Source organism: Triticum dicoccoides, chromosome 1B (genome assembly GCF_002162155.2).
Source record: "Triticum dicoccoides isolate Atlit2015 ecotype Zavitan chromosome 1B, WEW_v2.0, whole genome shotgun sequence".
Classification (NCBI taxonomy): Eukaryota; Viridiplantae; Streptophyta; class Magnoliopsida; order Poales; family Poaceae; genus Triticum; species Triticum dicoccoides.
Genome location: NC_041381.1, coordinates 184,303,883 through 184,315,178, shown reverse-complemented (window position 1 = coordinate 184,315,178; position 11,296 = coordinate 184,303,883). Strand labels below are relative to the sequence as shown.

The following is an 11,296-nucleotide window of genomic DNA, read 5'->3' as shown; positions in this document are numbered from 1 at the left end:
ACCCTTGTATGACAGGCTCTTTTTGAGCTGATTATATGAAAATTCATATAATCACAAGGGAGAATGCCTCCAGAAATGTGAGAGCAGAAATGTGAGAGCTTCCTCGATCTGTCCTCACAAGTCGCAAGGGAGAATGCCTCCAGCTGGATCATGAATTAAAGTTGCATTTGTTGTGTTTATTCGCCCAACTAGCATCACAGCAAGTTCGTTGTTCTCTGCTTTGTATTTTTGAGGGTTCGTAGTTCCCTGCTTGGCCGAACCAGTGCCCAACTTACGTTTGCACATTTTTAAAAGAGGTAAATATACCATAAATGCCTAAATTTATCCGGCGCGGTCAGTTTAATGCCTAAAGTTGCAAAATACGTAAAAGTGATGACATAACTTGTCCAAATGATGTATGTACGGTGCCTTTGCTTCGTACATCACCCAATATTTAGTGATCTGTACTATTCAATACAACAAAATACCAGTTAATTATGCAGAACAGTTTAGTTTTCTACTTTACATACACTGCACACATTCATTACATCCTAACGCATTGCACTTGCACACATTCAACACAAATATTTAGTTCAGTGCAGTGCACACATTCAGTACATCTTTTGTCACGAACATTCAGTTAACTGTACAATCAGGTGTCACCAAATTCAGTTAACTATGCATCATCTGTACCCAAAATACAGTTACAAATCTTGCTAATTTTTCAATTCGAACAATCTCCAGATCTGAGCAGAAATGACCAACAAGGCAAATGATAACATCTGAGAAATATTATAGTCTAATTTGTTGCGCACACAAGCATGACCGACTACTTCGAAAAGAAAAGGCGCCTACTTTCAAAAACCTCGAATAAACCCTAGCAAAATTCAGGAACAATGTGCGCATATCTACTCCGCAACAATCCACATACACAGTATCTCGCATAGCATGGACGAAAGATGAAGATCAAGCACGCCAGAAAATTACTCTCACTCCAGCAACCCATGCCCAACGCCATGGACGTTGAAGAGATACTCGGCATGAAGTAAAACAAGGAGGGTGTGACTTACCATACGAAGGAGCTGCTTTGCCTGGAAGACGACGACGTGGGTCGTCCATCGCCTCCGACGCCGGTCGCCGTGCCGCACGACCTCGGCCACCGTCGCCTTGGATTGACCGCGAGTGGTGCGAGAAAGAAAGCAGAGACAGGGAAACGAAGCGGTGAGAAGTTAGATTGAAAAGGCACTTCTAGGTACCTATGCGCAAACATAACATGCAATCACTTTCCGCGTTTGGAGGGACTTTTTGCGATAATTAATTAAATCCCAAGGGATTTTCTGCAAAATAACCACAGCGCCTGTCTCACCCAGCTCTGCCAACGCTCACACACACTGACATGTGGGCCATACGCCAACTGTCAAGCCACGCGGGCGGCACATACGGCGGCGTACGAGCGAAGGCACCGTATATGCACCATTTGGACAAGTTATGGCATCACTTTTACGTATTTTGCAACTTTAGGCACTAAACTGACCACGCCGGACAAGTTTAGGCACTTGTGGTGTATTTACCTCTTTTTAAAAGGTTCAAAAATTAGCTCATTCACACAACATCAATGTAGGTTGTGATAAACTTTGAAGTCAAAATTCGAAACATAGCTTAAAAAACAAAAGACAAATTAATCACTGAATAGTAGTACATAACATAAGTTGGGCTTTACTTTTGGCTCATTATCGCATTGACCTCAATTCTGGATCTCAAGAAATGTTTAAATGTTGTTACACGAATGTTAGGAACCACCAGATCATCAAAACGGACTAGCGAAGGTTTGCAGCAGCGCCGCCGCCGCCAGGAATTTTTTGGTCCCCTCACCTCCGACTGTCATCTTGGCGCCTAGAGGTGGGGGGGCCTCGCATCTTCACAGTACTACGGTCTTCGTCATCATCTAGTGATCATCGTATTTTATGAGAAGGTGTTTCTAAGAGATATCATTGTAATTCTTTTCAACAATTGATGCAGCGAAGAAGGTGTTTCTTCTAACAGAGATTGATGCAGCGAAGAAGGTGTTTCCAAGAGATATCATTGTAATTCGTAGTCATAGGAGTTACTTTGTATTTTCTTGGATTTTAGATCCGAATTAGTGTACCTGTAATTGTTATGAGTATGAATAAATTAACGGAGAAGTAGGGAACTTCTTCAGGAACAAGCGTGGATTGCGCCAAGGCGACCCCATGTCTCCTCTCCTATTTATCTTTATTGCCGATGCGTTGGCTGCCATGCTGCAGAAAGCCACGGAGGCTGGCCACATCAAAGGGATGTTGGGACACCTCATCCCAGGGGGGATCTCTCACTTGCAATACGCGGACGATACGCTTCTATTGTTCCAACCAGACCTGCACAGCATTGCTACAGTCAAAGCTCTACTCATTAGCTTTGAACTTATGTCGGGTCTTAAGATAAACTTCCATAAGAGCGAAGTGATGTCTATGGGCTTGGATGCGCAGGATAGTAGGCGAGTCGCGGACCTGCTAAATTGCAAGTTAGGCAAACTCCCGTTTACCTATCTGGGCCTTCCGTTAGATGCTAAGCGCATTAAGATCGATGGCTGGGCCCTGTTGTGGACCAAGGTGGGTGGACGGGTTTGCCCTTGGAGGGGTAAGTTTCTCTCCTCCGCAGCCAGGTTGGTGCTCACAAATTCGAGCCTCTCCTCGTTGCCTCAATTCGCAATGGGGCTATTCCTTTTGGCCGATGGGGTGCATGCCAGGATGGACACTCCCCGGTCCCGTTTCTTTTGGGAAGGAACGGGACCTAAGCGCAAATACCACATGGTTCGTTGGGATGCGGTGTGTCGTCCGAAGGCCCAGGGAGGGCTAGGGATCACGAACACCAGAATCCTCAACATTGCGCTCATGTGTAAGTGGATCTGGAAGCTGTCGCAGGGGGCGACAGGCCTGTGGGTTGATCTGCTTTGATCTAAGTACTTCCCGTCTGGGAACTTCTTTGAAGGTGTGGCCAGGGGTTCACCATTTTGGAATGACCTTCAAGCGGTTCGGCCAGCCTTCGCCTTGGGAGCCAAGTTCTCCGTCGGCAATGGCCGTTCGGCCCGGTTCTGGTTGGATCATTGGGTAGGATCTCAACCCCTCTGGTCCGTTTTCCAGGACCTATACGCCCAGGCGGTCAACCCGGACTTGAGCGTAGCCTCGGCGCTTGCCTCCTCCCCACCTGCGCTCTGTTTCAGGCGCGAGCTAACGGGAACAGAACTTGCCCACCTAGCGGAGTTGCGTGAGCTCATCACACCAGTGTCGCTTTCCATGCACGCGGACACCGTGACGTGGTCACTCACCCCTTCCGGCAAGTTCTCGGTCAAATCCTTGTACCGAAAGATGTGCCAGAGCCAGGCCTGCCTAGTGCCAAAAGGACTCTGGACCGCGCGTCTCCTGCTCAAGATTAAGGTGTTCTTTTGGCAGCTGTTTCGCAATAGACTGCCCACCTCGGCTAACGTGGCCAAACGGAATGGCCCGTCGACGGGCACTTGCGCGATCTGTCACGTTGCGGAAGATGCGAATCATGTTTTCTTTCGCTGCCCGTTAGCTCGTTTTGCATGGAGTGCGGTCCGAGCAGCTGCTAACACCTCTTGAAACCCGCGATCGACCTCCGATCTTGCGGGCTTATTTGCCTCTGCTTCGGGAGGCAACAATCGCGTGCTGTGGAGCTGTATCAGAGCCCTAGCTTGGTCTCTTTGGCTAACTAGGAATAAACTTGCGATCGAGGGTATATTCCCAATGCACCCGGCTAACATCATCTATAAATGCAATCTCTTCTTGCAGCAGTGGAGTCCGTTGGTGAGGCGCAAGGATGCTGACAAGATGAAGCATGCCCAAGATCGTCTGCGCGTCGTCTACATTTTGGCTAGGGAGCCTCCCGCCACGTCTCCGTCGTGAGTGTGGCCCTTTTGCTGCGTGATTGAGCGAGCCTGCGTGCTCTAAGCTCTGGCTATGAGCCATGTACTCGTTTCGCACTTAATCTGGTCAGGTCTTTCGCGTGTAAACTTTAAGTTAACACTGGCCGGGAGCCTCCGTGCTCGTGTCGTCTGTTTCGGGACTAAGTCCGATACGTTGCCTGTTGTGGGCTTTATTAATTTAAAGCCGGACGCGTCTAAGCGTCTTCGTTCTAAAAAAAATTGCAGGTGTTTCTAAAAAAATACACTATGTTGTGTCAATGTGCGAGATTTTTCTTTTCAATTTCTTAAAATGTTCTACGGCATCCGGTGCACCGGTAGCATCACGGTGCACCGGATACATTTCCCATGCGGACCTCCTATGGACCTACGAGCAAACGCGCCCCAACCCGTCCGTTTTGGGCCGGCCTAGTGTGAGGTGTGCAGCACATTCATTTTTTTCTTCATTTTTTGCTTTTCTTTTTTCAAAATTCATAAAATGTTCACCAAAAGTTGATAAAAGTATAAGGATTTGATTAGATAATGTTGCGAAATCTACAAATACTTCGTGAATTCAAAATAAATCATGAAACCAAAATATGTTCATGAATTTGGAAAATATTCATGAATTTAAAAGTGTTCAAAGATTTAGAAAATATTCTTAAGTTTGAAAATGTGCAGGAGTTCAAAAAATATTTCTGAATTCAAAGGTGTTTGAAGATTAAGAAAATATTGGTAAGTTTGAAAAATATGCTCCAGTTCAAAAAATATTCATGAATTCAAAAACATTAGCGGATTTGAAAATATTCATGAATTCAAATAAAGTTCATAAATTTGCAAGTCATGAATTTAAAATATGTTCGTAAATACAAAATGTGACAATATAAAAAATCGTGAATTGAAAAAATGTCCGTGATTTCAAAAAATATTCGAGAATTCAAAAACTATTATTAAATTTGAAAATTGTCGATGAATACAAAAGGTGTTATGGGATTTCAACAAATGTTCATGAACTCAAAAAATATTTGTGATTTTGTAGTTTTCATGAATCTAAAAATTGTCCATGAATTCCAAGACTGTACATCAGTTTGAAAAAAAAAGTGATTTAAAAAATATCCGTCAATTCAAAAACTGTTTGTGATTTTGTAAAATGTTCACAAATTCCAAATTGTACCCGTGAATTAAATGTTTTTTCATGATTTTGAATTTTCTTCAGAAATACAAACAATGTTCACGACCTCGGAAATTGTTCACAAATTCAAAACATGTCCAAAATTTCATGAAAAATGTTTGTGAATCCTAAAAATGATCCCAAATTTTGGATAGAAACTCCGATGTACATTGCAGACCCATCCAATCATCCACCAGGATAACAAAATACAAAGCAGGGACCATGCATGTTTAACCTGTCGAAGCTGATCACAGCGGCCCAAGGTAATCACCAGCCATCGTCGCGAGAAGCCGGAACTGGCGATCTGCTTCCATCCAGCAGAACCCCATGACCTTGAAGCGCACGATGGTGTACTTCTCCAGCTTCGAGTAGTCCTTCATGAACATGGGGTTCTCGCCACCCATGTACTTGTAGTCGCTCATTGACTTCTCCGACATGAAGATGTTTTCAATTGGCCCAGATTTGAGGAACACGCCATGCTTGAGGATCTTCTCCACGGAGCCGACCAAGATCTCACCCTTCATAGGCCTCTGAGTGATGCAGGTGAATGTGACCGGGAAAAGAACGTCTCCGGTCAGCTCACGAATTTTCCCATCAGATATCTCCTTCAACCCATTGACAGCAATGTAGTAGCCATGCTCCTTGGAGGCCTTCCTGTTGGTTACGTCCTCCAGAAGACGCACAATGATAGACTTGCGGAGCAGCAGACCCTTGGGGCTCAGCTGACCAGCTGAGATCAGTACATTCCAGCACATCTCTGCCTGAAGGAAAACCATGGTTGACTACCTGCCAAAAGTCAAATTTATACATGAACATAGGCCTTCAAGTGGTGCAACAATCCTTCACTGAATATTATGCTTCGTGCTTAAGGATTACAGGGCAGAAAAACAAAAACGAGATTTCTTCTGTTATATACGCAACCCATTGCAAATTTACTGTCCAAAAACAACCATTAAATCAAACTATGAGCAACAAATAAAATACTACTTCCTCCGTCCCAAAATAACTGTCTTGAGCTTAGTACAAATTTGTATTAGAGCTAGTACAAAGTTGAGACACTTATTTTGGGACGGAGGGAGTACTACCTCCGATCCATAATAAGTGTCACAGTTTTGAATTCAAACTGCGACACTTATAATTTTTGTAGAATACGCAAGAGTATGCGACACTTATTATGGATCGGAGGTAGTAGTAAAGAGGGGGAAAATGCTGGCCAGAGTGTTTCTACTTGAGATTTCCTACAGATGAACAGAACCATGGTGTTTCTACTTTTTCTAGAAAACAGAATAATATACTAGGCATGCTACAATGAAAGCTCATATTCATGGTTTTTATTTGCTGTGAATAATATATTCTCAGGAATTTAGACCTATTTGCTGTATAACGTACACAACGATTCTAAAAAGGGATCAATTTGCCAAATTATAAAAATTTTACCAAAAGAATAGTGCTGAAGCATTCTTATATGAAAAGCTCGCACCAACCTCAATACAAACAATAGTTACTGAAAACAAGTAAATCCAAAACAACTGACGCAACTAGTTAATATAATGGCACTCCAACATTGTGTGCTAATGGCATAAAGCGATTCTCATTTAACCAACGCAACTACAGCTCAGCAATCAAACACCTCTACGTGCAATTGACATGCACACATGCACCAGCGTTTTGGACCCTGTGTTGTCTGCAGCGTCATTGCATAGACAAGTTTGTCTCAGCTAGTTCATTTGCCTATTCTCAAGTCAGCAGTAGAGAGGACATCTGTTGCTATGTTCTAACATCTCAAGATTCCAACTATTGGTACTACTAGATTTCTACTTATTATTGATGATAATTTTAAGTTTTTAACAGTAGGTTAGCCTACTGTAATGACCAAAAGTCCAGCAGCTATAAACTTACTGAACATGACCTAATCAATCACAGCTTCCTGCCAGTTAAAAAGAAAATCACAGCTTCTTGCCTGCTAAAATTAGTCAGCTCAAGCTTTTGTTATGAGGGCATGTCAACACTTTTAACATGATCGAACTAAATGGAAAAAACACCAGTACATACCAGCACCAAGTCCATTACCGTGCTGTAAACACCAGTTAATTCTTTGTTCATATTACTGTGCAATTCCGAGATAAGATAACTGAGAAACATAATTTTAATGAGAAAAGGACCCAGATCATATGTCCTTGAAATGCAACATTTCAACCTGGTTCTATAGTCAGGCGCCATAAAAAGAGGGACACTTTCTCACAATGAATTCCAGACTTTTGAAGACTCTAAAAGAATTACATGCCCTAGTCTCAATACGAGTAGCAGATCTTTACTCCGATTCTCAGGAAATACATCAACTCGACTCCTCTCTAGACTCTAGGGGCAGACTTAATAAAGCACCGGGTGAGGTTTAGTTAAACCCCACAAAATTTGGGGGAAACGAGATCATGTGAAAACCATCATATCAAACACACAGAAAAATGGAAGGATTTGGGGGTAAAAGGCAGTAAACCCTAGCAGGATGCGCAGCGGGCGGATGCATCCCGCGCGCCGCCGCCACCCGAGAATTCGATCGCCACGCGCCAAAGCAAACAATCCGCGACTAACTGGGTTGCTGCCGGAGGGAGAACGAGTTCGATTTGCGAGGTAAAGATTAAGAATTCGCGGCGGAAGAAGGGTTTTCCTTACCGTTGAGGTGAAGGATCCGTGCACGCCGCCTTCAGCCGAGTCGAGGGGGGTCCAGTGGAGGAGAAGACGAAGGGGAGGAGGAGAAGACGAGTTCGGTGGGCTGGTTCGTTTTTCCCCTTTCCTATTCGGCGCTTCAGGCGGCAGTTGCTATTCTGCTAACTGGCGCCCACGCCCGATCCCCCCGTCCCTACTAAAATGCCCGGCCCACATGATCATAGCCGGATTTCGTCCCAGTCGGTTTTTTCTTTTTTGTTTCTGGTTTATCTGGACCAGGTCTTTTATTCCGTTTTTAATTTTTTGGGTTTTACTTTCTTATTTTTTCCGTTTGCTAAATGTGTGAACATTCTTCAAATTTTAATTAGTATAAATTTTTATTCAATTTCGCAAATTTTGTTTTCTAATTTTTTGTGCGAATCTCATGATTTTGTTTTTCAAATTTGTGAACTTTTTAAAAAATCCCAGGAAATACTTTACAAATTTTCACAATTTTTATGAACTTTTCAAAATTCGTGATTTTTTTCAAATTTGGTGAACTTTTTTTAAAATGACAAACTATTTTCAAATTTTGTTAATTTGTTTTAAATGACATTTTAAAATGACTGATTTTTAAAATGATTTTTTTAGTTTTTGATGGTGAACGGTCAACTGGTTTTTTGAACTTTTTTCAAAACTGCTTGGTTCTTCGAATTCATGAAATTTTTATTGCATGAACTATGACAATACAATAAGAATAGCGAATGAAAACAACAAAGCTCGCGAGCGAGCTAGAGGGCTGAGAGGGAATTGGGCCATGGCCCACGAACTAGCCTAGCGAGCGGCGACGCCTGAAAAGCCTAGTAGGATGCATAATGGGCGCGGATGCATCCCGTGAGCCGCTGTGACCTGAGAATTCAATCGCAACGCGCCAAGAGCAAACAATCCGCGACTAGCTGGGTTCTTGTTGAGGGAGAACGAGTTCGATTTGTGAGGGAAAGATCAAGAATCCAAGGCGAGCGAAGGGCTTCCTTACCGTTGGGATGAAGCACTCATACCACGCCGCCTTCAGCTGAGTCGAGGGGAATCCAGTGGAGAAGTCAAAGGGGAGGAGAATAAGACGAGTGGTTGGGTTCGATGCGCTGGTTGGTGTGAGCACTAAATTGGGCTTGCAATGATTTTCACATTTCCTTGCATCACTGTGAGGCACTTAGATCTAGCTCACATGGCCATGTCCAAAGTTGGGGATTCGATCTAGAATTTGAATTTGACAAGCGTGTTCCTCCCAACCACCCTCACGTCTGTATCAGATACAAGGTTGGTCGTAGCCACCGAGTCCATCGCCGAAAGCAAAAGGAAAGCCACTAACGGCTATAAGTAATATTACACCCGAATCAACGGGCCTAGTTTGGGCTTGCAAGCCACCGGGGTATCTTCCTGGGCCGAGTGGACTTGGGCCTCGGTTCTGGCGCTGTAGCTGTCTTGCTGTTGTCGACATCAGTTGTAGTCGTAGCAGTTCCTCCTTCGTCAGTAGACAGTGGTTCGCTGACATCCCCCCTTCGTTGAGTAGCGACTTGACCCCAAGCCGCAGCGCGAGGGAATTGTTGCCGCAGAGACTCCAGGTCTTCCCACGTAGCTTCATCCGGAGAAGAACCACTCCACAGTATCAGGCCCTGCGCCACTGTTTTCTGACCAACCTGATGCACTCGAGACTGAAGCACTTGCACTGGCACCTGCAGCTCAGAAAATTGGGACGGAAGATTAGGAACAACCGCTGTACCAGGAGAGATTACCTTCTTGAGTTGCGATACATGGAATACTGGATGGACTTTGCTAGTAGCAGGCAACTCCAGCTTGTATGCCACTTCACCAATCTTGCCCAGAATTTTATATGGACCAAAGTATTTGAAGGAGAGTTTGTGATTTGCTCGACGAACAACTGAGGACTGGACATAAGGTTGGAGCTTGAGAAAAACCCATTCACCAACTTCAAAGACACGTTCAGTTTGGTGCTTATCAGCTTGAGCTTTCATTCTCTGTTGAGCCCTGTGCAGATGTTGGGTGACAGAATCTAACACAGTCTGCCTTTCTAATAACCACTGCTGGATATCAGGAGAAGCCACAGTGTCACTAGCAGTGATGCCAAAGTACCTAGGAGGATGGCCGTACAAAATCTCAAAGGGAGTCTTGCCCACTGCAGAATGCCAATTAGTATTATACCAGAACTCACACATTGAAAGCCACTTGCTCCATTGTTTAGGATGTGCACTGATAAAACTCCTGAGATAACACTCAACTTGTTGATTCACTCTCTCAGTCTGCCCAGCAGTAGCTGGATGATAAGCAGTACTCATATTAAGATGGGTGCCAGTTCTTTTGACCAAGGTTTGCCAAAATGCACTAGTCAAAACAGGGTCTCTGTCTGACACTATATACTCTGGCATCCCATGCAACTTATACACATTATCTAGGAACACTTCAGCAACCTTAGCAGCAGTGAAAGGGTGCTTCAAGGGCATGAAATGTCCATATTTAGTGAACTTGTCAATAACCAAGAATATGCAATCAAATTGACCTGAGACTGGCAAGCCAGAAATGAAATCCATAGTAACATATTCCCAAGCTTTCTTAGGAACTGGCAGAGGGGACAGCAACCCTGGGTAGTTAACCCTTTCCGGCTTAGCTTGTTGACAGACAATGCAAGATTGTACTTTATCTTTGATGAATTTCTTCATTCCTGACCATCTGAACAGAGAATGTATCCTGTGATAGGTAACAGGGAACCCCGAATGGCCACCTACTAGGCTGTCATGGAAGGCAGCAAAATTTTTATCATGTAGTTCTTGCTTATTACCTATCCATATGGCTCCTTTATATCTAATTATCCCTTGCAGCAATTGGTGATTGGGTCTAGCAACAGGGTTCAGAGCCAGTTGTTGCAGGAGTTCAATAGCATACTTGTCATCATTGTAACTGTCAATTACTTCAGTCATCCATACTGGCTGTATCTTAGATATAGAAAACAATCGTTGATCTGGTGGTCTCCTGGACAGGGCATCTGCTACAGAATTCTCAACCCCTTTCTTATATACAATCTCATAATCCAGCCCCATTAACTTGGTGAGAGCTTTCTGTTGCCAAACAGTATGTAGTTTTTGGTTCTGCAGATGGACCAAACTTTTCTGATCAGTTTTGATCACAAAATGTTGCATCTGTAAGTAAGGTCTCCACTGTTCCACAGCTAGCAAAATAGCCATGTATTCCTTCTCATAGACTGACAGTCCCCTGTTTTTGGGCCCCAGAGCTTTACTGACATAAGCCAGGGGATGACCTTCTTGCATTAAGACTGCTCCAATCCCTTTGTCACAGGCATCTGTTTCAATAACAAAAGGTTTATTAAACTGAGGAAGAGCTAAAACAGGAGCCTCAATCAATTTCTGCTTCAGGATAGCAAATGCTTCTGCAGTAACTGAGGACCATACAAATGGTACTCCCTTCTTGAGGAGTTCAGTCAGTGGTTTGCTGATTATGCCATAATGCTGGATGAATTTCCTGTAATACCCACT

General features: G+C 43.8%; 1 protein-coding gene across 1 annotated transcript; it reads right to left on the bottom strand.

The window, feature by feature from the left end:
- Positions 1–5,154: 5,154 nt before the first annotated feature.
- On the bottom strand, positions 5,155–7,867 carry LOC119303556 (DNA-directed RNA polymerase V subunit 7-like). The gene is made up of 2 exons (XM_037580690.1): positions 7,758–7,867; positions 5,155–5,873 (listed from the first exon to the last, which is right to left on the bottom strand). The coding sequence occupies exon 2, from the start codon at positions 5,861–5,863 to the stop codon at positions 5,336–5,338; it is 528 nt and encodes a 175-aa protein (XP_037436587.1). The 5' UTR covers positions 5,864–5,873; positions 7,758–7,867; the 3' UTR covers positions 5,155–5,335.
- Positions 7,868–11,296: the final 3,429 nt, after the last annotated feature.

Coding starts and splice junctions, on each gene's coding strand:
- LOC119303556 (XM_037580690.1), bottom strand. CDS start 5,863: ATGGTTTTCCTTCAGGCAGAGATGTGCTGGAATGTACTGATCTCAGCT.